We start from the raw sequence: 25,792 nt of genomic DNA, 5'->3' as shown, positions 1-25,792 counted from the left end.
GGAAGGCCACCAGGGAAGAGGGACTGGATGGGCAGAGGAGAATCACACAGTCCACCTGTCATCATGCTCAGGTGGAAAGCCACGTTGAGAACCTCCTGTGGGCAGAGCTACGGTGACAACACATGAAAGCCCTGCTTCGGAGCACGGCTCGGCAGCCCTGGAGAAGGAGGAAGCCTTACTCTGCTCTAAGATCCACAGGACCTGCTCTCCCCCCCAGCCTGGGACATGTGCCCATGGACCCCCTGTTGCAAGTCTGGGGACACTCTCTTCCTCACTAGTTGCAATGTGGGATTTGGGCAACAACCACCATGGAGCGGTTTATCTCATGCCTGGAACTAAATAGCTGCTCAATTAACACTGGTTGTTTCTGAGCTTTTAGCAGAGGAGATAGTTCACAGAAGCCACTTGTTGCCTCCCACCAAGAGCCCCTGTTTGTTTCTTCAATAACCTCTCCTTGGGCTCCATTTTAGAACATTCCCACCATCACAAAGAGACCCTGAACCCTTTAGCCATAGCCCCATTGTCCTAACAAGACCTCCACATCCATCCCTCTTTCCCATTCTTGACTTTGCCCACCCTGGCAGCATGGGGTACTCTCTGGCCAGAGTCACCCCTCCCATCTGTCTGTGACCCCCAGTCTCATGGTCTTCACATGAGCAAGGCCTCCTTCTCACAGCTACAAAGCACACACCTGCCCAGCTTCTGACACAAAGATCTGGTTCCACTTTCAGACCCAATGATACCTTCCATCACATGGGTGTCTGATGGTCCAGGGTTTTGACCTGTTATTAACATCTTTGGTCATAGCCACCAAACAGCTCCCTTCCCAGCCTATCCATGCACTGTCATGTCATGTCATGTCATGTCATGTCATGTCAGCAGAGTAAAGGTGATTCTTTAGGCTGGCCACAAGTTTGGCAATACTCAGGACACAGACCACAGTATGTCCCGATTATAAACCTTGGCTGGACCCCTGGTGGAGACAGACACACACACACACACACACACACACACACACACGGCCTCCCAGGTCTGGCTCCAAATGTGCCCCTTGCAGAGTCTGAGATACACTCCTCCCCAAGCTGGGTCCTTGCCTCTTTACAGTCACCCCACGTGTAAGGAAGGACATGTGTGAGTTCTGGAAAATTCCCTAACAGGGAGCTGCCAAAGTTCATGTGACCAACCTGCCCACCATCCCTAAAATGTTTACTTAAATGAGTGAGACAAAACAAAATGTACTCGCTCTCTATGGGTCCAACTATTTGCCCCAAACCCCTTTACTAAATAAAAATAAAACTGGCCCCTCACCCAGTGTTAAGGGCTGAATTGTGTGTCTCCACCCCGCTTCCCCAATTTATTGTGTTGAAGTCCTAAACGCCAACATCTCAGAATGTGACTGTCTTTGGAGACAGAGCCTTTATTATTCACTTATTTATTTATCCTCACCTAAGGATATATATTTTTATTGCTTTTTTTTTTTTTTTTTTTTTTTTTTTTTTTAGAAAGAGAGGGGAAGGAAAGGGAGAGTGTGAGAAAATGAACTATTGATATGAGAGAGACACATTGATTGGCTGCCTCCTGCATATGCCCTGACCGGGGCTGGGATAGAACCTGCAACCCAGGAACATGCCCTTGACTCGGAATCGAACACCCAACCCTTTGGTGTGCAGACCGACACTCTAACCACTGAGCAGCACTGGCCATGTCTGGGGTACTTTTTTATGGCAGACGCAGGAAACTCGCATAGCCATCAGTGACAGCAGTGACAAGCTCATTCTCACACATACAGACCCACTAAGCAGGGCAGAGCTGGGATATAAATGAATGAGTCAGACCAGGTCAGCTTATTCGTCACTCTGACTAATCCCCAGGCCAAATGCTTGAATCACTACTTTATTTATCATTGGGATCCGGCGGCTGAGAGGAAAGAAAGTCTCGACGAGGAAATGAGTAGAACCCAAACTGCATTTCTGAGACATGCCCACTTTCTGAGACCCTTTCTGGGTCGAAATGAAAACCGGAGAGGTGAAGCGATGAGGCTCTGCAGTGGCGGCAGGGCTGGCTCTTCAGGGGCCTGGCAGTGCTCAGACAGAACCCTTTGTTCTGTGACTCCCTCTACCCAGGAGGACAGAGAGAAGGGCCTGTCTTGCTCTGTGGGGCAGCCGAGCAGGGGCTGCCTGGCACAGTTGGTTGAGAACTCGGGGACATACAAAGGGCTGGTGGGTGGGGAAGAAGGGGAGGAGGGACATGGCCCCCCGAGGGCTCGGGAAGGCCCCAGAACGTGCATTTCCTCGCATGGAGTTACAGCAGCGACACAGTTGGGGAACAAGCTGAGAAGCATGCTCTAGGCGCAAAAGTTAGACAATTTATCTAACGTTTTTTTGTCTTAAAGATGGACTGGCTCCTGGAGACAAGAGGGCAAACATGAGAACATAATGTAGCTTCCAGAGCCACCTTGATCCGGGATCACCTCCAAAGTAGCTCTTGAAAAGAGAATCAAATACCTCTAATCTCAGAAGAAAAGCAACAATTTGTGCCAAGGCAGGGACGGTTCCTGCAGAAATCCAGGTCAGTGGTGAGACAAAGAAGGGAAAGACAATGGCATGGCTGTCTGGGCGAAGGCAGACAGCCCCCGCTCATCTCCTGTCCCTCCTCTGCCGGCCATTCTTGATGTGTGCTGTCCAACTCCCCCCTGGTCCGTTCCCAGTGGTGCTTCCTTTTTATCGAGTCTCCAGATTAAGAACTGTCTGGATGGCAGAATTCAGTTGCTGACCTCTTTTCCCCACTCCTGCTCTGGATGGCAGCTCACAAGGAGCTCAATTTACCCCACAGATCCACTGAGGCGTTGGTGGGCCTGGGGCAGGAGCCAGATTTTACTACAGAGCAGAGGTTCTTGCTGTTGGCAATTCTGCCCTCAAGGAACACACAGTATGTCTGGAGGCGTTTTTGGTTTGAGGGGTGGGTGCTATTGGCATCTGGTGGGGGGAAGCCAGGGATGCTGCTCAATATTCTAAATTTATGGGACCCTGACCCCTCAGCAAAAAGACCCAGCCCCAAATGTGAATGTTGCTGCAGGTTGAGTAATTCTGCTCTAGAGATCTGGTCCTCACCCATTTGGGGTTACTCATGATCCTTCCAGTTTCTAGATCACCCAGGGAGCCATCTCTGAAGTCACCACCTTCCTGAGCCTCAGTATCCATCCTGGGAAAACAGGAACCAGGCCCTCCTTGAGGAACAAAAGAGTTGGAAACGAAAGCATCTATCACAGAAGGATAGTGCTGCGCAGGAACCTGCTTGTGCAAATCTGCCTTCCAGGTTTCATTTCACACCTCCATATCCTTCAAGGCTTGGCTTTGGCCCAGCCAGGTCTTCCGGAGAAATTGCAGGAATTCCCAAGCCCTGAAGCTTGCACTCGTCATTCCTCATTCTATTCCTATGACTTCTTGAGCTAGCTCTGTTGCTGAACCGACTGCCACTCAACTCCACTATTCCTGTCGGGGTGGGGGTGGGGGCACGAACTCATCTCTGTGCCCTGGAACCAGCGCCCAGCACAACCAGCCCTTGCTTAAGTGAGCACTGGGTCCACCCAAGACACACAACTTCGAGGAGATGAGGAGAGGGAAGCGGCAAGTTAATAAGCCCCTATTGGGGACGGAGAATGACTCCTACAGCTGAACAAATGGGAGATTTCTGTATCTCACCTGTTTCTTGGAGTCACAGGCCTGGACCTGAGGGGACTGTCTCACCCAGCAGTTTCCAGCCACAGGAAGCAGTTAGAGCTCTGCGAACGAGTGTGGTGTGCAAAGCAATTTGGGCACTGCAAACTTTCCATTTGAAACATGAAAGCGCAGTTTGTTTGTTTTTTTAAATGGTTTTTGGATATAAATTGTAGAATAGAAGGCCAAACCACTGCAGCAGGGAGGGGAATCACCAGCTGGGGGGCTGCACCAAGATTATCAGGAGGGGTTGGGTTTCAAAGTTGAGAAATGCCGACTGAGGTCAAGTCATTCATTTTGCAGGTGAAGAAACAAAAATACTTGATGGAGGTGAGAAACCCCAACATGAGACCACCCTCCAAGAGAAACCTCCCTGACCATGCTCCTGGTGCAGGGAGGAGAAAGCAGCCAGGGCCATGCAACCAGAAGATTCTGGTCCTCTTTCTTGGGGCTGTTCTGGCCAGGGCAAGTCCATGCTCAGTGTCTGCAGAAGGCGTGACTGGGCTCTGAATGAGTATCCTGGAGCCACCTTTCATAAGGACCAGAACATTCTGGAAGTGAAGGGGGTAGCTATCTTTCTGTGATCCTCTTTACATTCAAGCTATCCAGATTTATCTCCTGTATGAGCTATAAGCTCCGGCTCCCCAGCCCTCTGGCAGATCCCAGACAAGGTTCACTGGTCAGGAAAGGGGAGAGATGAATGCTGATCAAAACCGCCCCATGCAAGGCCCTTGCCAGAATCGGGCCCATCAGATGGAGAAACAACTTTCCAGCTGCCCTTGTCACCTCCCACTGCTCCTGGGTAGCTTGAGAGCCTGGAGACCCCTAGACCTGAACACAGCAAGGCAGGAGCTGGGACCCTCCAACTGCAGGGCACCATATCTCTCCCTCAGACAAAGAGTGCAGGAGAGGCTCTCCTTTTGAGACCCCTGGCCTTCAGGCATACCGAAGAGAAGCAGGGCACACTGGCTGCCTCTGGGGCTGAGCTCACAGCCGCTGGAGGACAGATTTCCTGTATGTCGTTTTACCCATTTAAGTCCAAGGATACAACTGCGAGGAGGTGGTGACAGCCTAGCACACAGGGAGCGTGCACATGCACTCCCTCCCCTCTGAAACCCAGTTCCGGTCCCAAGGAGGGCCCAGAGTCTGCTTCCTTGCTCGCCGGGACACCCTACACCCCCTTCTCCCCCATCCCCCAGGGCTTCAGCCAGCCAGGTCTTAACAGAAGAGTTGTGTGGTTTTCCAGTCCGGAATCCTGGTCGGTAGGGCGCTGGGACTCACCCAGGGTCACCCAGCGGCTGGGGGTGAAACTGAGAAGATGAATCCAGAGAAGCCCCCACCAATGTCCACGGGCTGCATCCCAACATCTGAATGGGGTCACTCTACAGTCCTTCCTTCCCCCTCTTCCTCAGGCCCTCCCTGGACAGGCCCTCAGTCCTTGCCTTAGTTTCTACCCTCTTTTGCTCCCTTCCTCCGCCCATGTTCCTCTTCCCAACTGAGCGGGCCACCGCACCAGCGGGTTCAGAGCCTCTTGCATTTATGAACACCCACTGAGTCCCAGGCGCCGCCCCGCCTCAGGCACCGTTCTTCGTTCTTCCACCCCTTCAGCTGCGGACAGACGCCCCCAGGCTATCCTGCACCCCTTCCCCCGATCGCACCCAAGCTGTCCCGCCCACACCAGCCTTGCCTCCCTCCTCCCCATCCCCCCGCGTGGGCCCCTCAACACCGCCTCCTTGCCTCTACCCATCCCAGACCCGTTTCCTGCGACCCCTCAACTACCACTGAAGCCACGTCCTCTTCAGAGGAGCTGCTCAAAGCCACAAGACCCACCACCCCCACGCGCCCACAAACTCCTTTCCCAGGCCCGTCTCACCAACTTTCTTCTGTCCCATCCAGCTCGCGCGCCGTCTCCGGCCACCCCTCCACGACCCCCAAGCTCGTTCCCGCCCCCCACTCCATCCCTGCCTCCACACACTCCCATAGCCCCCCTCAGCTCCGTCCCTACACTGCAGCCCGCCGACGCGAGCTTCGACACGGAGCCCCCACCCGCGGTCGGAAGCACTCACCTGGGCCTCAGCAGCCGCGCGCCGCCGCCGGTCCCGGGCCGGGTCCCCGGCCAGCCCGCCCGCCCTCCCGCCCAACAATCCTCCGGCCGCTCGGCTCCGCTCCGCCCCGCCGCGCCCGCCGCTCCCCTGCGCGCTCCCGCTTCCGGGTCCCGGAGGGGCGGGGCGGGGCGTGACGCCAGCGCGCCGAGGGGCGGGGCGCCACAAACCCCGCCCCTACTGGCTGCTCCCGGTACACGCCCACTTCCGGGGCGGGGCCTAGGGCCCAGGGGACGGGCTCCCTCACTGGTGAGCGGAACCAAGTGTGGGGGAGTCCCGAGCGGCGCGCGCGCTGGGATCGCCCGCTCCGCCTGCACTCACTCTCCCCGGCGGCCCACGGCCACCCCTCCGGAGGGCGCGGGGCGAGGGAGCGTGACGAGCCCGCCTTTGAGTGGAAGGCGGGAAAATGGCGGACTCCTCGGGGCGCGGCTCTGGGTGAGTTGAAATCCGCGGGTCTGTACTTTGTGGTTGCCGGAGGGAAGCCGTTGGCCGATGGCTGGGGAGGCCGCGGCAGCCCAGTTGGGAAACGGGGACCCTCGGGGGAGTCCGGACCGGACCCTCCTGGGAACCACTCAAAATGCGCAAGTTCTGGGAAGCCCCGGGGTGCGCCCTCTGCGCAGGCTGGGAAAGCGGGCGCGAGGGTAGACCGGGAGTTCGAGTCCTAGGTCTGCTACTTCGATGTGGGGGGATAAGGGGTGTCATCGCCGGCAAGTGACTTAAATTTTCCGCGCCTCGCTTCCCACGAATCCGGGCTGATGACGCCACCGCCCAACTTGTAGGTGTCACGTGAGCCACGAAAGCACTTAGAACGTGTCCGACCCGTAAATGGGATCTGTCGCTGTTAGAAATAATCGCTTTGGAGTGGACATGTGCTGGGCCATTACAAGGTCTCTTTTACTCTTCCCACCCGCCTTCTCATATACTCCCCACTTACTGATGAGGTGGATGGTGGAGGCTCAGGGAGGGAAGGCCATTTGCCCAGAGTCACAGGGCAGGGACAAGAAAGGCGATGAACCCATACCTGGTGCCAGGCGTGATCCAGGGCTGTGTTTTGTCCTATTTGTTCATTTGGCTAATGTGTATTGTGCCAACGAGAAGGAAAGTTAAATAGGCCCCCAGAAATCACTTGTATTTCCTCCTCTGCCCATTGCCCTAACTGTGAGATGGATAATAGCTTCTCTGAGCTACAGTAACAAGGTGGTACCTGAGGCTGGCACAGGTGTAGTGACCCCCAACCCCAACTCCTACCCCAGGTCCCTGCCGTTTTGGCCTGAGCTCATTTTGTTTGGCTCCAGATCCAAAGGAGTCCTTGCTCTTTCCCTTTCCAGCATTGAGACTAACGAGGGGGTGACCTGTTTAAGCCTCAGGCCCCTGTTTGGAAAATAGATAGAGCAGGCCAAAGGTGGGTATGTTTGTAGGGTTGGAGATGCCTCCCGCTATGGCCTGGGTCTCACTTTGGGGTCCCCCGCCCCAGCTACACAGGAGGTGGCTGCAGTGAACTGAGCAGTGACCATTGCTGCTGGAACTAGTGGAGCCTGTGATGTCAGCTGGAGTCCAAGTGCCCAGGTCTCAGCCTGGCCCCTCAGCCTGCTTCTACCACAGGGCTAGTCTCCTGTTCCTGGCGTCCCCATTTAACCTGGGAGGCATTCCAGACTCCCCGCACCCCACAGCTGGTTTGTCAGCGATTCCTACCTCATTGTTCCCTCATCTAATATGTCAGGCTTCATTCTTTTTTCAAATGGAGGCAAAATGCATAGGACATCAAATTAACTATTGTAAGGTGAGCAATTCCGTGGCATAAAGACAGTGTTGTGCACCCACCACCTCTGCTCTTGAATGTTTTCTTCAGTCCAGAAGGAAGCCCTATGTCCATTATCACTCCCCATTCCTCACCCAGTCAGGGCAGCTACCCAGGTTGTGGGTTCGATCCTGCAGGAGGCAGCCAGTCGATGTTTTTTCCTCACATTGATGTTTCTCTCTTTCCCTCTTTCTTCCTTCTCTCTAAAATCAATAAAAAACTTACCCTTGGTTGAGAATGAAAAGTCTGACTGTCAAACTTCAGAGGGAAGGCAGGGTAGAAGGGGGTAAGAGATCAACCAAAGAACTTCTATGCATGCATATAAGCATAACCAATGGACACAGACACTAGGCAGGTGAGGGCATGTGCTGGGGCTGGGTGTGTGTGTGTGTGTGTGTGTGTGGCCGGGGGGAGAGGTCAGTGGGGGAAAAAGGAGACATATGTAATACTAAACAATGAAGAATTTTTAAAATATATTTTATTGATTTTTTTACAGAGAGGAAGAGAGAGGGATAGAGAGTTAGAAACATTGATGAGAGAAACATCCATCAGTTGCCTCTTGCACACTCCCTGCTGGGGATGTGCCCACAACCAAGGTACATGCCCCTGACTGGAATCGAACCTGGAACCTTTCAGTCTGCAGGCCAACGCTCTATCCACTGAGCTAAACTAGTTAGGGCAATAAAGAATTTTTTTTTTTAAATCTGCTATTTAAGCCTTCTAGTCTTATATTTTGTGATGGAAGCTCGAGCAGATGAATATATAGGCAAAGTGGGATGGTGAGGAGCAGACCTGGTCTCTGTCCTTCTAGAACCTCAGAGCCTGTCTGTCTGCCAGCAGTCTTCATGAAACATGGCTGTCTATTCCCCAGGGGCCTACAGTGAAAGCCAGAGCACTCTCTTTTTTGTATGGCTGGCTAGCTGAGATGGTTTGTACATTCTTAATTGGTTATTAAAAAACATCAATAGAAGAATGTTTGGACATGTGAACATTGTATAAACTTCAAAATGTCATTGTATAAATAAAGTTTTATTGGGACATAGCCATACCTATTTCTTTGAGTCATCATGGCTGCATGGCAAGGTTGAGTAGTTGTGACTAAGCACATGGCCCACAGAGCTGCAAGGATACCATCTGGCCCTTTGCAGAGAAAGACTGCCAACCCCTGGGCTATGGGACCAGGTCCAAGCCCTTACGTTGGGCGTTCAGAGCTGCTGGACTGGCCCAGTGTGCTCTCCTCCTAATCCCATACCCCTGCCAATGTTCTCTAGCTAAGCACCAGGGCTGACCATTTCCTGCCTCCCCCTCGTTCTCCATTGCCCTCCCTCATATCCTTGGTCTTATTTGTCCCTGTCTTAGAATGTCCTTCCCAGTGTACCTGAGCAAAAGGTGCATTATCTCCTCCCCCCTCCCCTTACCTGTCTGGGTACCTTCACATGAGCCCAACAGAAAGGTGCTGCTCTTCCTTCTCACGGAGCGAGTTCCATCTGTCGTTCACCGTGCACCCCCAGTGGCAAACAGCACAGAGAGGAAGAGAGAGGGATAGAGAGCTAGAAACATCGATGAAAGAGAAACATCGATCAGCTGCCTCCTGCACACCCCCTGCTGGGGATGTGCCTGTAACCAAGGTACATGCCCTTGACCAGAATCGAACCCGGGACCCTTCAGTTGGCAGGCTGATGCTCTATTCACTGAGCCAAACCAGTTTCGGCTCCCTGCTGAATTATTGAGCTCATGACTTAGGTTGAGATCTTTGAGGTCCGGCAAAAATGTTCACTCTTCTTGCTCCGTGGGGCTACTCTGTCACCCCAGGTGATGGGACTCCATGTTCTTCCTGTCCACGTGGCCCAGCCTCGAAGAGAAACCTGAGCTTCTCACGGGCTTCCCTCAGCTCCTTGTCACCTATGTTAACAAGACCCTGCCCTCTCTTTTAGGATGCTTTCTGTAGGGGACCCCAGTACTCCCAGTGGCTCCAGGCCAAAAGGAAAGCAAACACAAGGTGAGTCAACTTAGAATCTACCTTATGATCCCATGAAATAAAAAGTGATTTTTTTTCTAGTAAATGTTTTTGGGTAATAAAAAACAAGACAGAGCAGAGCAAGGGAGATATGGTTTTACCTTCTCTGTTCACACCTTGGGAGATTTCCAGTCTGGTCACCCAGCCCCACCTGCACCCAGGGTTGTGGCAGGACTGGGTAGGGCTCATTTGGGGCTATGCCCAGGACTTGTCGCTTGCAAGTGTAGGTGAAGAGAACTTGAGCTGAATTCATTATCAAACATCAGAATTTCCTAAGTCTCTTCTCTGAAAGCATATCAGTCCTTTGGGGGTGCCCCTATGTCCCATGTCCACCTGAGGGTTTGGGGTCATGGTGAACATCCCCCTTGATTCTTGGCAGTGCCCAGTTGACTCTTGAGGATCTCTCAGGTTGGAGCTCAAACATCTGAAATGAAATATTTTCTTTTTTAAAAATATATATTTTATTGATTTTTTTTACAGAGAGGAAGGGAGAGGGAGAGAGTTAGAAACATAGATGAGAGAGAAACATCAATCTGCTGCCTCCTGCACACCCCAAGGGGATGTGCCCACAACCAAGGTACATGCCCTTGACCAGAATCGAACCTGGGACCCTTCAGTCTGCAGGCTGATGCTCTGTCCACTGAGCCAAACCAGGCAGGGCTGAAATATTAAAGTGTGCTCTGGTAGTGCACATCTCAGAGAACTTAGAGCAGCATCTTGTCCGTAACATCTATTTGCATGTGGTCTGGTTCTTGAACACAAACTCCATCCTTCGCTGTAACGCTGTGGAAAACCCACCACTGTTTAAAACAAACAGATGCGAACTAGTTTTCTGGAAACTTGAAACTGCTTTCAATTGTCCAAGAAACCCAGAGCCCCAGATTTTTTCCTGACTATGCAACACCCAGCACAGGATGGCCATGCCTGTCCTTTGCCCCAGTCCCTCATGTCCGGCGGCAGACTCTGGGTTGGCTTGACTCTCTTCCTGGACCCTGCCTGACCCAGCCTTGCCTCTAGGTACCTCCTTCCTGATTGTCTGAGCCCACCCGTGCGCTGAGCTCTTCCCTGCCTGGGGCGTGCTCGGTGACCATTGCCTCCGTGGCCCGCACCAGGCTCCCCTTTAACGGGTGCACCTCCTTTCCTCTTGGGGTGGCACTGCAACTGGAATTGCCAATGGCAGATGCAAATTCTGGTGTGAAGTTCTGGTTTGAAATCAGTCTTGCTCAACCTAGCTGTCCCTCTCCCCGGGTCTCTTCCGTAAACAGGGAGACTCTGAGCTCTACAGGTACCAAGAAAAAGTGCAGAATCGTGCGTTTGATCTTGTTGAACACCTACTCCCTGCAAGCGGTGGAATATGGCAGCAAGCCAAACGGACACAGGTCCCTGCCCTCAGGGAGCTGGTTGTCTGGGACACAGGTGGTGAACTGGGGGGAGGAGTAAGGAGACCCAGTGTTCAGGATGACAACAGATGCTGTGGGAAAAACAGCAGGAAGCGGGTGGCTTCTGGGTCCAAAGGAAGAGCTGGGCTGAATAGAGTTGGGAAGGGGAGCAGGTGCAGGAACAGCCTGTTGGTTGGGAACAGCGACTGAGGGGAGCGAGGAGGTGACTAAGTCAGAAGGACGCCCTGAGTCGGGCCAGACCTGTGATGTGCTAGAGGTGCTCAGGCTCCACCAGCTGGTGGGCCTGCAAGGTAGCCTGTTGTCAGCCACCGGGCCAGCCAGCCTGGAGGCCACAGGTGTCAGGAGGAGGCGGCATGTGAGCGAGAACTGTGCCCAGTGCTGCTGACGGCTCAGTGGGAGGATGGCTCACTGAGGATGTCTGATGGGCTTGCTGAAATGCGTTTCTTCTGTGGGGTGGTGGTGTGAGAGCCAGTGTGTGTGGTGGGGGGAGAAGAGGGGGATTCAGGAGAAGAGGGAGGAGAAGAGGAAGCCAGCGTTTAAAGGGAAGCAGAGAAGTGGGGGTGAGCCATGGGGTGGGTGAGGGAGATTAACAGTGCGACCTGTGGAGAGGAGTGAGGAGGAAAGGAGTTTCCAGGGCAGGTTTTCTTGTTTTGTTTACATTTCGGAGAGAAAGGGAGAGAGAAACATCAATGAGAGAGAATCATTGATCGGCTGTCTCCTGCACACCTACACTGGGAATCAAGCTTGCATGTGCCCTGGCAGGGAATCGACCAGTTTGTAGGTTGATGCTCAATCACTAAGCCACGCCGGCCAGGCTCCAGGGCAGTTTCTTTATGGGGTGGGCTTGGCTCTAACAACAAAAGTGGGGGTTCTCCTTACCCAGGAGCAGAGGTCCATCCACATGGGTCAGGATGCTGCCCTGAGGTTTGGAGGACAGGTGGGTTTCCTCCATCCTTGTTCAATGCCCCAAGGGCAGGGATGGAAGGAGACCTGGGCTGGACTGTCACAGGGAGATGCTGGGTCTGAGAAAGGGCCTTGGTGCTGAGTATGTCCAGGGGGTTGGTCCTGAGCTGGGAGAGGTGGGGTGAGGGTATGTGAAAGGTTGATCCTGAGCTGGGAGAGGTGGGGTGTGGGTATGTGAAAGGTGGTACCATGAGTAGATCGGAGGAGGTGGGGGAATCAGCGTTTGGGGTCATGAACACAGTGAGCTGGAGAGAGGAGGAGGCAGCAAACAGATGGCTGTCTGTGGTAGGTCTGTCTTTCTTTACCTTCCCCACATGAGTCCCCTTTCTGCTCCTGTGGATCTCTGGCTTTTTGCCTGGAGCCCTAGGACTTGTATACAGTAGGTGTCTCATACATGTTTTGCACACAGTAGGTGCCCCATAAATGTTCTTGCATACAATAGGGTCCCTTAAATACATGAGGGTACTGAAGGGCAGGCTCAGAGGAGCAAGGGGGATCAGCTCCCCCATTCCTGCTGTTGAGCAGGGAGGGCCAATAGCACCTGGCTCTGGGGGGGGGGTGGCCCTCGGTCTGGGGGGAGGGGGGCTCCTACTATTGTAGTTTTGTTATAAACCAACAGTGTTCCCCACAGGAGGAAAAGTGGTCGAATCCCGCTACCTGCAGTATGAGAAGAAACCCACTAAAAAGGTAACACATGAGGTTTGAAACGGGTCGGAAGGGAGTTCTAACGAACTTAGAATTCTGACACAAGTTATCCGAGCCAGGCACAGCTGGTTCCAGAGGCAGCGTTTTGGGGATTTTGCCTGGTTGCCTTTGAGGTCCTTGTGTCCTTCCTGCTGAGACCTCTGTCTCTGTAGTGAGTGGCCAATCTCTTTGAGAATCCTTTTGCAAAGCCATGATCTCTGTTGAATCCTAAAATTGTCCTGCTTTTCAACCCCACACAGTCCCTGACCTTAGCTGATATTTAAAAATACACCTGCAGGGTTATAGGGAACGACGGGGGGAAATGGTGTGCCTGAAACACTAGTAGAGAAAGTGTCATGAACTACCTGTAGTCACACCATGAAAATTGCGAAACCACTTAAATGACAGCATGAAACGCTTAACAACATGAGAGCATACTTTGTATGATGTTTAATAAAAAACTAGCACTATCGCCCAACCAGTGTGGCTCAGTGGTTGAGCATCAACCTATGAACCTGGAGGTCACTACTTCAATTCCCAATCAGGGCACATGTCCGGGTTGCAGGCTCGATCCCCAGTCGGAGGCATGCAGGAGACAGCCAGTCAGCAATTCTCTCTGATGATCGATGTTTCTATCTCTCCCTCTCCTTTCTTCTCTGAAGTCAACAAAAATATATTTAAAACAAACAAAAACAATCAGTATGTTACCCAATTATATATTTTGTTTCAGTGTATACCTACTGAGAATGTGTTGAGGTGAAGGTCATGTTATCCCTCTATTTTCCAAATAATTGTTTATGGTAAAAATTAGTTAAATATTCATTTCCACTCTTTTAAAATCTGGATAGGGTGGGTGGTGGGTTATTAAAAATGTGACCTAAAATGCAGCTTGAAGGAAAAGGATTGTTTTATATAAACTGTTTGATATGTTCCTTGGAGTGGTTTTTTAAAATGGTCTTTAAAAAAGTTTATTGGGATGACATTGGTTAATAGGACCATATGGGTTTCAAGTGTACAGTTCTGTGATACAAGGTATGGATATTGCATGTGTGCCCACCACTCAGAGTCAAACCATCTCCCGTCACCATATATTTGGTCCCTTTTACCCTCTTCCCAGCCCTTTCCTCTGGTAACGACTGCTGTCTGTGTCTGTGAGTTTTATATCTCATGGATGAGTGGAATCATGTGGCTCTTAGCTTTTTATGACTGACTTATTTTGCTTAGCACAATATGCTCAAGGTCTATCCATGTTGTCGCAAATGGCAGTATTTCATCTCTTCTTATGGTTGAGTAGTATTTCATTGTGTATATTTATGTATTTCATTGTGTAAAGTCCCACATCTTCTTGGGACTTTATTTTTAGAGCAGTTTTAGGTTAACAAAGAGCAAAATTACCTCCCCACCCCATTCGTGTGTAGCCTCGCCCACAATCTACATCCTGTACCAGAGTGGTGCCTATCTACAGTTGGTGAACCTGCGTTGACACATCATCACCCAAAACTCGTGGCTTACATATTGAAGTGATACTCAACAAAGGATCACAGTCCACACGTCATAATTTTAACATTGCTTTGCAAACTTGGTTACAGCGCCCCCGTGTGTCTACTTGCTGCATGCAGTATTTTCTCTTATCTTATGTTATTTTATTTTTTATTAATCCTCACCTGGGGATTTTCCCGCATTGATTTTTAGAACGAGTAGAAGGAAGGCAGAGAAGGGGGAAAGAAAGAGGAACCTCAATGTGAGAAACCTCATGTGGACCAGGGGGGAGGTCCATGAAGGGAAAGAATCGTGTCCCCTGAACGTCCTGCGTTCTCAACAGGCTTCTGCCGCAGACGTTTCAAAGACCAGTGGGAAGATTCCTGAGGGCGGAAGGAAACCCAGCTCCCTCCAGAAGAGCAAAGGTGTGTAGCGATGGGGGGAGGGCATAAAACAGCTGTGGAGTTGGGAGGTGTTGAGCGTGGTGGTGAGTTATGTTTTCAAGTAAGCTAAGTTAAAAGTCCCTCTTTTCCTTCTTGGAAGCATCAGACGAAAGAGCTGGGCAAAGTATAAGGACCGATTCGGGGCATGCGGGGAGCTGAAAGGGGATGGCCGGGCAGTGGGGTGGAGTTCTCTTCCTGTGTGACCCCAGGGAGCAGCCCAGTTGCCATAATGGCTGGCTCTTCCTTGGGGCACCAGTTCTTTTTCGCCAGAGCTCCAAGACCAGGACCAGAAAAGGTGCAAGCCTCATCCTCCTGCTTCTCACTGCCTTGCGTCGCATTTTTCTTGTAATGGTCTCCCTATGGCTTTCATCTAAAAGCTGTCATCACAGCCGAAAAAACGGTTTGGCTCAGTGGTAGAGCGTCAGTCTGCAGACTGAAAGGTCCCGGGTTCGATTCCGGTCAGGGGCATATACATTAGTTGCAGGCACATCCCCGGTGGGGGGTGTGCAGGAGGCAGCTGGTTGATGTTTCTCTCTCCTCGACGTTTCTAGCTCTCCATCTCTCTCCCTTCCTCTCTATAAAAAATCAATAAAATATATTTTTTAAAAAAATAAAAGCTGTCACCACGTGATATGAAAAGCTTTCAGTTTTTCTGATTATAGATGTGGCATGTGTTCATTATTGTAAAAAATGGAAAATGCTGACGAGGAGGGAAAGTTCCCTCACAGTCTGCCAATCAGACCATCACTGTTGGTGGGTTTGGTGTTCACGAGAAGGCTGGGAGGCCCCTCCCACAGCAGCTGTGTCCGGTGCCGCCGTGCCCGCCTCGGCAGCAGATTGGCAGCTCTGCATGAGAGCACTTCACCGAGGGCGGATCTCTTCTTTGGCCCTCACCTCCTTGTTCAAAATGGTGGCAGCTTTGAGTTCTCCTGCAACTTGGATTTTTAACTTTATTGTTCAGATCAAGGGTCAGCAAACCTTTTCTGAGCCAAATGGTTCATATTTCCCTCTTTGCAGGACAGACACTCACAAAGGCTTCCCTCTGCCATTTGTAGCATAAAAGCAGCCACAGACCGTATATACATGGATGAATATGTCTGTGTCCCAATGAAACTTTTAAAATACATATATTTTTATTTCAGAGAGGAAGGAGGAAGGAGTGAGAAACATCAATGATGAGAAAACAACAACAATATTGATTGGCTGCCTCCTGCACGCCCCCTACTGGGGATCGAACCCACAACCTGAGCATGTGCCCTTGACTGGAATTGAATCCAAGATCCTCTAGTCCTCAGGCCAACGCTCTATCCACTGAGCCAAACCAGCCAGGGCCCAGTTAAACTTTTCATGAACATAGGAAGTGGCCTGGGTTTGGCCTGCAAGCTGTAAGTGTGCTAATACTGGGTTAGACGTTAGAATTTGCACTGTTTCTTGGCCCAGGCATGACTGAGAAGCAGGCATCATCCTGTATTTTGTTGTGCAATTAGTTGAGTGCCCTGCACAAAGCTGAGAAATGGCATGGCCCGAGGGGCCCAACATGGGGCCTGCCACGTTTAAAATCAGGGTTCTCAGCTGGGGCATTTCTGACCCCCATGGGACACTGGACAATGTCCGGAGTAGTTGCAGAAGAAGTCAGTGTGATGGGAGGTGACCCAGGATGCTATTCACCACCCGGGAGTGCACAGGACAGCCCACAGCAAAGAATTGCCAGAACAAACACATGGCATGTACCAGAATTCAGGCAGAGCCATGGTGTAGGGCTGCTTTTTTAGGTCTATCATAGGGATTTATAGGAAAGTACATTTTTTAATGGAAATACTGTTTATGCTGTTAAATACTGTTAAACGAAACATTTAACCTGTGCAAAACCATAGCAATAAAACATCACCCTTTCCCACATCAGGTTCTAGCTTCTCACCCAGGAGGCAGATGCTCTTGATAGGTTTTCATCTGTCTAGAATTTTTTAAAACTTGTAACACAAACGGTACCTTGCCCTACACCTTTGTGACTTTGCTTTGCTTTTTTTATTTCCTCGTATTTATTCCTCAGCTGCATAGTTGCTCATGAGATTGTGTTCTCTTCAGTTCCTGACCTGACGGTGTGTATCTGACAGGCCGCTGCTCGCTCTGCAGCACTCTGGGGCCTTGCTGAGTTAACGCACGCAGGGCCCCTCTGCCCCTGTCACGTGGTGTAAGGCACAACTGCACACTTTTAAACAGAGCTAAACGATGAAGGGGACTCCTGGGAAGAGGAACAGTCCAGAAGCAGCTGGAGAAAGAAGGAGAGAAAGCCGAGGGCAGAACAAACACATGGCATGCACTAGGCTCATACTGTGCACACAGCAGCTTTTTTTTTTTTTTTTTTTTTTTTTTTTTTTTTTAATATATTTTATTGATTTTGTACAGAGAGGAAGGGAGAGAGATAGAGAGTTAGAAACATCGATGAGAGAGAGTCATCGATCAGTTGCCTCTTGCACACCCCCCACTGGGGATATGCCCGCAACCAAGGTACATGCCCCCGACCGGAATCGAACCCGGGTCCCTTCAGTCCCCAAGCTGACGCTCTATCCATTGAGCCAAACTGGTCCCGGCACACAGCAGCTTTTATTAAATAAGCATCTTTGGGTTTTACAGAATGCCTTTCTTGTGTAGTTCTTTAAAATATATTCAAGTTGATGGCTGGGACTTTCCCAAGGCTTTTCCGCCTTCTCTACTGCCTAACAAGAAGCTTAGTTTTAGAAGCAGGTGTATTGTCCAGAGGTTGCCTGCTTCCCGGCCTGGGTGCAGAGCCTCTGAGTGACCGTGCTGACTTGGCGGGATTCTCGTTGAGCCCACAGAAAGCAGCGGGATCTTCGACAAAGGCGACCTGCAGTCCACGCTGCTGGAAGGACACGGTACCGCCCCCCCGCACCTGGACCTCTCGGCCATCAACGGTAAGTTGTTTGTTTCACCCCTTATTTTCCCACCTGGGGGTGGCAGTGCATCTTAGCAAGCTGCCAAAGGACGCTCTTCTCGCCTTAAAAATGCTTTCCTTGATCTTAGACAAGAGTATGCTCAGAAAGACTCCACAGTTAGAAAAAAAAACGCCAAGGAAAACCGAGTCGACATCATTTTCTGCCTCGCAGGAAAAGGACCCAGTAAGTGTATGAAATGAGAGGGAAGTGCCAATGGGTTGGATAAATCTGGTTTAGTTCCTGCCCTGTGCCAGGTGCTTTGGGAAACCTGGGGCTCCAAAAACATGCCTTTTAGGACAAAAATAAACACATATTCTTAGATCATTTAAAAAGTTTGTTTCTTTCTTTTTTAAGAAAAATATATTTTATTGATTTTTCTCAGAGAGGAAGGAAGAGGGACAGAGAGTCAGAAACATCGATGAGAGCGAAGCATCGACCAGCTGCCTCCTGCACACCCCCACTGGGGTTGTGCTCGCAACCAAGGCACATGCCCCTGACCGGAATCAAACCTGGGACCCTTGAGTCCGCAGGCCGACGCTCTTTTGGCTAAAGAGTTTGCTTCTACAAGAACATACAGGAGTAGATACAGATGCAGAATCATGTGAAGAATGAGATTGGGACCGTGTTCGCGGTGTCATGCGAGGGAGGGTGCGAGGCCGGACCCCGTCCGTCCCCGGCAGGAAGAGGTCCAGGCTGTGGTCTCACTGGGATGGGAGGTCTGAGTCCTGGTTCCAGGGTGGTGCCGAATGGGAGGGAGCACCACCCTCTTCCTTCTCATAAAGCCCCCAGAAGCTAAACAGAACATCATAGAAACGGCAGGTGGTTATGAGGTAGCGCATTATCGAATCATAGAACGAAATAAGTAAAGTATGTGTGGATCAGCGTTCTTTCCCTCCCGAGTCAGAGCTGGGTACATACCAGTTCATTGGGAACCAGTGTCTTTTCTTTCTCCCTAAGGATCTCTCCGAATTGATGGAATCCCAAACATTACTCCTGACTCTCCTGACCGTGAAGGTGAAAAGGGAGCCGCATTGTGTGACCTGGGTGGAAGGGCAGCCTCTGTCGGCCACGAGGTGAGTCCCCTCGGCCTGAGCTCTTGTTCTGCACTTAACAGATGGAGAACAGCCTCGCCGCATTTGAAGACAAGGCGGAGAGGCACTTAGTGACCATGTGCCGGGAGAAGCAGCAGCTGCTGAAGCAGGCCCACGAGCTGCAGCGCCAGCTCCTCCTCCGCCAGAAGAAGCGGGAGCTGCTGGACGTCCTCAGCCCGCAGGTCAGTGTGGCCAGGTCCCCGCCGGGCCATCGCCATGTCTGGAGGGACAAGGTACAGTGGTCACTCCTGGCCTGGCGCTACGTTGGTGCTTGGCTTTTGACACCACCAGGTATTGGTATGTAACTCTTTGTAAGAGGATGTGCCCATAACATTAGGTACCAGCCTGCAGAGGGACCTGTCCTTTCACACACGCGCGCACGCGCGCACACACACACACACACATATCCTTCAGGTGCCCACAGCTGCCCAGTGACAGAAGACATGCTTCAGGCCTGCCCAGGGCCAGGGTGCAGTGGGAGGCACAGTCTTGGCACCATATGGTCAGTGCTGGGACACAGTCACTGAGCAAACCCTTGAAAGGTCAAGGAGCAAACCCTTGGAAGCGAAGGGCTGACCAGGGGGTGTAGCTCCTCCTCCAGCGTGTGCATGTCCTGGGGCTGCCGTGACAAAGGCCCACAGACGGGGCAGCCTAAACAGCGGACACTTACTCTTTCTCCGTTCTGGAGGCTGGAAGTCCGAGATCAAGGCGACAACAGCGTATGCTCCTTCTAGCGCCGTGAGGAAAGGAAGTGTCTTGGTCTCTGCTTGGCCTGTAGGCTGTCTTCTCCTTGTCTCTTTACTTGGTGTCCCCCTGTGTGTGTGTTTGTCTCCAGTTCTCTGCCCTTTACGAGGACATTGGGCATTTAGATCAGTGCCCACGCTAATGCCCTCACCTGACTCAGTTCCCTCTGTGAAGGCTCTGTCTCCAAACCAGGTCTCATTCTAAGGGGCTGGTGGTTTGGATGTCAACCGGAGAATTACGGGATTCAGCCTGTGACACCCAGTGTGCACATGTTTGTGCATGTGCCCAGGCTGTGGGCTGAGAAACGAGTGGAAGGGAAAAAATGACAATGAATCCTTACACTGCCCTGTGATAGTGTGTAGGAGGGAAAGAGGAGTCGGCGGGGATGGCTTTGAGGTGGGGCAGGTGTTCCAGCCCCGTGCTCCCAAGCAGGAAGGCACAGCCTTCCTGGGTCCCTGGGGTCCCACCACAGGCTGGCCCTGGAGTGCGCTGGAAGGTGGACGCATGTTCGTGGCAAGCAGGGTGGCCAGGAGTGAGGGGAGGGGAGGGCAGGGACCACCCACCCGCTGAAGCCCCTGGAGGACCCCTCGATCCCGAAAGAACAGCCTGTGTCTTCCCTCACATGTGCCAAGCGTGAAACGTCAGGGCGGTGACTGCCAGCCTCGTCTCACCGGCCCCTCCCTCCTGCCGCAGATCGAGATGCTCGGCCCCTGCGAGGCCGTGTGTGAGAGCTTCAAGGAGCAGTACAAGACGTTCGCCACGGCCCTGGACACCACGAGGCACGAGCTGCCGGTGAGAGCAGTCCACCTGGACGGAGGCCCGCACAAGTTCTTAGGTAGGACCGGGCGTCTGCTGGGCAGGGACCAGGGAGAGCCGCCAGCGGTATTGGCACTTCCTGCGTGCGGCACCTTTGTTCCTCATGTCATCCTCACAAGCCTCCTGGGAGGGAGATGGCACGCCCCCCTTCACATGGCACAGGATGTAGGTGCTGGCAAGACTGGTTTGTCCAGGTGGCATCCCCGGAAAGCCATGCTGGGATTGGAACCCAGGCCTGTGGTTTCCTGTGGATTTCCTACCCGGCTGAAAGGCGTTCTTGGGGAGCTGCCTGCAACCCCACAGCCTTGAGAGGGGGGCTCTGCGGAGGTGCATTGTTGATGGGGCAGTGATAGGGCTGCAGACCCCACCCCCTGCCTTCCACACAGCCAAGGGGCCCTTTCCGCAGAGGGGTCCCATCTGTCCTTCACCTAAGGAAATGGGCGGGAGTGAAGTGCTGCGCTTGATCTTAAAATTCTCTTTAGAACTCCTCTCCTCTCTTCCCAAAGCAGGTTTCCAGCTGCCCTGGAGCTTGGTTACTTCTAAGCAGAGCTCTCATGAGCCTCTAACTCTGTTTTGCTGACGCAGTAAAACATTGCCGCCTAAACCAGGCGGACTTTCCCTGCAGACCTTTGCACAAACTCAGCTTAGGATCACAAAGGTTGTTGCTGTGTTGGCAGCTTCAGACAGAGACTTGAGCATTTTTCTAAAAAGCTTTATTGATATATAACTCAAATACCATACAATTTGCCCATTTGAAGTGTACAATTCCTTGTTTTTAATATGTTCGTAATGCAGCTATTACTCTAACCTTAGGACATTTATGTTTCCCCCAGAAGAAACTAAGTATCTATTAGCTGTCACTTCCCATCGCTGCTTATCTCCCAGCCCTAAGCAATGATGGATTAACTTCCAAAGATGATTTCTAATAAAATGAAGCCTTTTCTAGCGTGAAGTAGTGTATGTCTGACATGGGATCTTGAAAAGTTGGATGACGCTCTGTGTCTGGTTTTCCTGTCGGATGGTTGTTGCAGTCAGTGGCACATCTGTGACTCTGTGACTGCGTTTCAGAAAAGCTCCTTAGGTAATTGCTAGGGGTTGGGATTAGGGAGTGTATTTGTTGTTTGTGGCTGCTGTAACAAAGGCCACAAACCCGGGAGCTTAAAACAAGAGGAACTTATTCTCCCTTAGTTGAAGGGGCCAGAAGTCCAGAATGAAGGTGGGGCATGTTGGTTCTTTCTGGAGGCTCTGAGGGAGAACCTATCCCAGGCTTCTCTCCCGCTGCTTGCTGGCAGCGTCACTCCTCTCTCTGCCCCGTCTTCACATCGCCTTGTGCCTTGAGTGCTGCCTCTGTATCTGAATCTCACTCTTCTTAAAGGGCCCCAGTTATTGGAATGGGCCTACCTACCCTGTGACCTCATTCTGACTCAGTTCCATTTCCAGTAAGGTCACATTCAGACACTTGAGGAGAGTACCTAAACATATCTTTTTGGGAGGACACATTTAGAACACATTGTGAGGAAGGAGGTGTGTTTGTGAGAACCCTTATGAGGATTCCAAAATGTTACAGTGTTTGGTTGTGATGTGTGTACACGTGCAGCTGGTAGATGGGATGTGGCAGGATTGGAGAGACTAGTGTCCCAGCAGGTGGGACTCAGCGCAGTTGCAGGCAATACTTACTGGGGTGGGAGGTACTGTAGCGAAGGGAACCATGGGATTCTTTTTAAGTTACAGGTCAGGCTCTCTCCACATTTTTCATTCATTTCTGTTGGGGACACTGGAGTGGCATCCAGGTCTGTTCCAATGACCGCCTGACCCATGGACATGCCTGACCCAGGGTCTCAGGCAAAGGGCACAGCGGTGGTACCAGTGCACAGATGTCGTCCTTCATGGCTCTCAGCCTTTGAGCCTTCATAACAGGAGAGCGTTCGTTCCGGGGGAATGAGGACAATCTACTCAGCCACCTCGCTCACAGGGTGGTTGGGGCACCGTGAAGCCCATGCTGATGCCCTCTCCCACTCTCCTCAGATGATTTGCAGCGGGAATTGACGACCACACACCATCTGTTGGGAGAACTTGGAGTCTGCAGTTCAGAAGAAAATGGGAAAGTGCTAGACCTGCTGGGAGAACTGAAGGAAATGACCCAGAAGAAGGATGTGGAGCTCCGAAGGTACCTCAGAAAATATTTTAAAAACACAGCACCCTGGCCGGAGTGGCTCAGTTGGAGCATGTCCTGTACACCGAAAGGTTTTGGGTTGCTCCCCATTTGGGGTGACACCCATCGATGTTCTCTCTCACATCAGTGTTTCTGTTTTTAAAATCAATAAGCGTATCCTCAGTGTGGATTGAAAGGTGGGGGCGGGAGACTGGCTGGTGTGGCTTATTTGGTTGAGCATTGTCCCATGCACCTAAAGGTTGCGGTTTCGATTCCCAGTCAGGGCACATGCCCAGGTTTGCAGGCTTAATCCCCAGTAGGGGGCATGCAGGAGGCAGCCAATGGATGCTTCTCTTCCTCTCCTCTCCTTTCCTCTCTCTAAAATCAATAAAAACATAGCTTAAGAAAAAGATAGCATATATATATATATATATATATATATATATATATATAACTATGTGTATATATAGATAACAATATGTGTGTGTATATATATATAATTATATAATATTACTTTAAAAAAAAAGAAAGAAAGAAAAATAGCCTCCCACCAGGCAGAGATGTGCCGTTGGCGGCTGCCCTGTGCTGAGAGCGGGCAGCCCTGGCATGGCAGGGTCCAGCAAGCAGGGAGAAGGGAGTGGGTAAAAGCCTTCAGCCCACCTGAAACCCAAGTGAGCTCCCCAACAGCCAAATAGAAAGAGCAGTGGCATCACCCGCATTCACTCCTCAGGACCTCACAGCACTAGGCGCCTTGGATCGGTCTGTTCAGTTTTCAGTGTTTTCCAGGGGAGGGACCTGGGTGATCTTTTTGGAACTTTTTATTGGAGTGGAAGTACATAGAGAAAGGTGCAGATTGTAGGGGTACAACTCAATGGGCTTCCCCATCATCAGCGTGTGCCCACATGGAAACAGCCCCAGGCCCCCCCCTCACCCTCCCGCCATCACCCGGGTTCCTTCTCTCACTGTCCTCCGGGGGTTTCTAACCATGGGCTTCCTTCACATCTTCCAAAAAGAATCTTGTTTTCTCCTCCTTTACAATGCTGAACACACCCTGAGATGTCTAAAATATCCGAAAGGTGCTGATGGAAATCAAACGCCACCCACTGTGCAGTTAGCTTCTTCTGGCCCCGCCTGAAATCGGGACCACCAGAGCGTTCTGGATTGCAGAGGTCACAGCTTTGCGTGGTTGAACATGCTCATTGAGTACCTGTGTCCCTCCCACCGTGCACTTCGAGGGCGGGCTGGGATACTGCCCCATTCACAGTTCTTTTTAAAAACATATTTTTTCATTGATTTCAGAGAGGGGGAGAGAAACCTCGATGATGAGAATCGTCAGCTGCCTCCTACACACCCCCTGCTGGGGAGCGAGCCTGCAGCCGGCACGTGCTCTGACTGGGAGACGAACCGTGACCTCTTGGTTCATAGGTCGGTGCTCAACCCCTGAGCCACACTAGTTTCTTGAGCAGATGAATCTTTTCCTTCATCATGAGTGCCCGGGAGGAATCGGCCTGCACCGCGGCCTCCGCTCCGCGCTGCCGGGGCGGCGAAGGCAGAGGCGCCTTGGCTCCCTCCGCCCTCAGGCCCGGAGGGCCGAGAGCGTCACCCTCTGTTCTCCCACAGGAGCTTCGCCCAGGTGCAGGAACTCTCCGCCGGCGTGAGTAAGGAGGCGGCCTTACGCAACCAAGAGGTCTGGGAGGAGGCCCAGGGCCCGGCGGCCCCCCGCCAGTGGTATTTCAACGAGGAGGACCCCCGGGGGGACACGTGGGGAGAGGCCAGCAGGCCGCTGCTCTCGGGCGCTGACAAGCCCTGCGCGCTGTGAACCCGCACGCCAGCCCCGTGGACCTGCGGCCCTCGCCCCCGGGAAGAGAGCACTGTCCAGGCGCATCCGTGCCGGAGCACGGGGGTGAAGTTCCGGAAACGCCAGCACTTTAGTCACTTAGCTCAGCAGTGTAGCTGTTTTTGTGTGATAATCTTGTTTTGTATTTAAGAAATAAAACTGTTTGGCAATTGAGCCTCCGTTTCTCTGTAAGGGGGAAGCAGAAGAGACACTGAGTGCTTCCCTCTCAAGGCGATTCCTGTCCTCCAGTCACGGGGCTGTTTTGTTCAATGTCCTCAGCAAGTTAGGAGCTGGTCCTCACGTGGACATTCTCCATCGGGCCCCATGTCCCCGCAGCGGTCGGGGGGCCCCTCGGGCTTTGCCGGTGCTCCAGTCCACTCCCCACGGGACTGTGCCACGGAGAGCTTGCCTCCCCCGCTCCTCTGCTCCCGTCCGCACCCGGGGCTCCGGCAGTCCTGCTGGTGCCTGTGGACATGGCTGCTGCTGGATGACACCGGGAGGGGTGGTGCTCCGGGTGAGATGTGGCATCCATCCCCGCCCTGCATTCTGGGAAGAGATGCGTCTTGATCTAACACATGTTCAACGGGCACACTCACCCCTCACCTCCCTATCCCTTACACTCCTGACCTGCCTCCTGCCTGCGGGTTGGGAGCTACAGTTGCAGGTCGGGGAAGCAGTCCCCAGTCAGACATAGTAGCCATTCCCATACCACGCGGGTCAAGGGGACACGGCTCTCCATAGGTGGTTTAACCTGCCAGTTCCCATCCACACACCGACCCTTTCACCCCCATGTTTCCAAGTCCATGATCGTGGTCCTCGTTAGGGATTCCCATGGAGCTCCTGTGTCAGAGTCCCACAAACGCCATCCCCTGGCCCGTTCCCCCCATTTGTGTGCAAAAGCTTTGGGCCCCTAAAGGGGACAGACACCCCGGAGCCCTGGTTCTTTCCTTAGTCTTAATGACCCGGATTAGTACCACATTCTCGTTATAATCTCTGCTTTCTAGCTTTTAGGATTTCCCTGAACCACAGGCTTGTTTGGGGTCCTTCAGTGTTCGGGGACTTGCAGGGGTCCCCTGCCCACTCACTCCCACAGTGCAGTGTCAGACCTTGGCTCAGCCCCTTCCAGTGGCCACTGGCGTGCTGCGTGCTCAGTTCAGCAGGGGCTCCAGGGTGCTACAGGGTGAGCGATGGTGTGCCAGGTACACGCGGTGCTGGAACTGAAAACTGTTTACGGAACAATTTCTATGAATCGTGGAAAGATTGCCATGGTCTTTAAAAATGAAAATAGGTCAAAATGCGTGGGGCACAGAGCAATTTGTGTTAAAAGTTGTAAAAACCTAGAAAGATAATGTCTCTGGAGGGAGAAGTCGGGGCCGTGGACCGTGAGGAGTGCCGGATGCTTGCTTGTTACTGTTACATTTTGCGTTCCTTTAACATTTCGGTTAAATGTTTTCTCATCTGCGTGTATGACACCTTCATTAAGAAATCCATATGACCCAACTCGAGCGAGCAGGCTTTCTAAGTGAGCATGCTCAAGATACGTCATTGTGTCTCCGCTTTGCACTGCTGGTTTTGGGGGTCAGATCACTCTGCAGG

At 52.1% G+C, this 25,792-nt stretch overlaps 2 protein-coding genes across 13 annotated transcripts in view; one reads left to right on the top strand and one right to left on the bottom strand.

Moving 5' to 3' along the window:
- Nucleotides 1-5,895, bottom strand: part of MYO9B (myosin IXB) — an 89,703-nt gene extending 83,808 nt beyond the window's left edge. For 6 of the 11 annotated variants that reach the window (XM_036416015.2, XM_045573579.1, XM_045573582.1 and 3 more), the window contains exon 1: nucleotides 3,702-3,808. The gene's annotated coding sequence lies outside the window, so the exon portion shown is untranslated. Of the gene's footprint in view, nucleotides 1-3,701; nucleotides 3,810-5,782 lie in introns of those variants that run through there. The other 5 variants (XM_045573580.1, XM_045573583.1, XM_045573584.1 and 2 more) reach the window with 3 other exon arrangements.
- Nucleotides 5,896-6,024: 129 nt separating this feature from the next.
- Nucleotides 6,025-24,370, top strand: HAUS8 (HAUS augmin like complex subunit 8). Of its 2 annotated transcripts, none has more exons than XM_036416030.2 (11): nucleotides 6,025-6,253; nucleotides 9,551-9,615; nucleotides 12,628-12,683; nucleotides 14,503-14,584; nucleotides 17,440-17,535; nucleotides 17,645-17,739; nucleotides 18,514-18,570; nucleotides 18,671-18,829; nucleotides 20,085-20,226; nucleotides 22,233-22,374; nucleotides 23,980-24,370. In XM_036416030.2, exons 1-11 carry the CDS (start codon nucleotides 6,225-6,227, stop codon nucleotides 24,176-24,178), a joined length of 1,122 nt encoding a protein of 373 aa, XP_036271923.1. In that variant the 5' UTR covers nucleotides 6,025-6,224; the 3' UTR covers nucleotides 24,179-24,370. The 2 variants fall into 2 exon arrangements, with proteins under 2 accessions (XP_036271923.1, XP_036271924.1); XM_036416031.2 differs by lacking the exon at nucleotides 23,980-24,370 and adding an exon at nucleotides 23,369-23,675.
- Nucleotides 24,371-25,792: the final 1,422 nt, after the last annotated feature.

The sequence above is a fragment of the Pipistrellus kuhlii genome, unplaced genomic scaffold, assembly GCF_014108245.1.
Source record: "Pipistrellus kuhlii isolate mPipKuh1 unplaced genomic scaffold, mPipKuh1.p scaffold_m20_p_52, whole genome shotgun sequence".
Lineage (NCBI taxonomy): Eukaryota > Metazoa > Chordata > Mammalia > Chiroptera > Vespertilionidae > Pipistrellus > Pipistrellus kuhlii.
This window is presented reverse-complemented; position numbering and strand designations above follow the sequence as displayed.

Excerpts from the sequence above, each read along its gene's own strand:
- HAUS8 (XM_036416030.2), top strand. The coding sequence starts at position 6,225 with ATGGCGGACTCCTCGGGGCGCGGCTCTGG. Across the intron at positions 18,571-18,670 it reads TGACTCTCCTGACCGTGAAG|ATGGAGAACAGCCTCGCCGC; the intron begins GTGAAAAGGGAG and ends TGCACTTAACAG. Across the intron at positions 20,227-22,232 it reads AGGCCCGCACAAGTTCTTAG|ATGATTTGCAGCGGGAATTG; the intron begins GTAGGACCGGGC and ends CACTCTCCTCAG.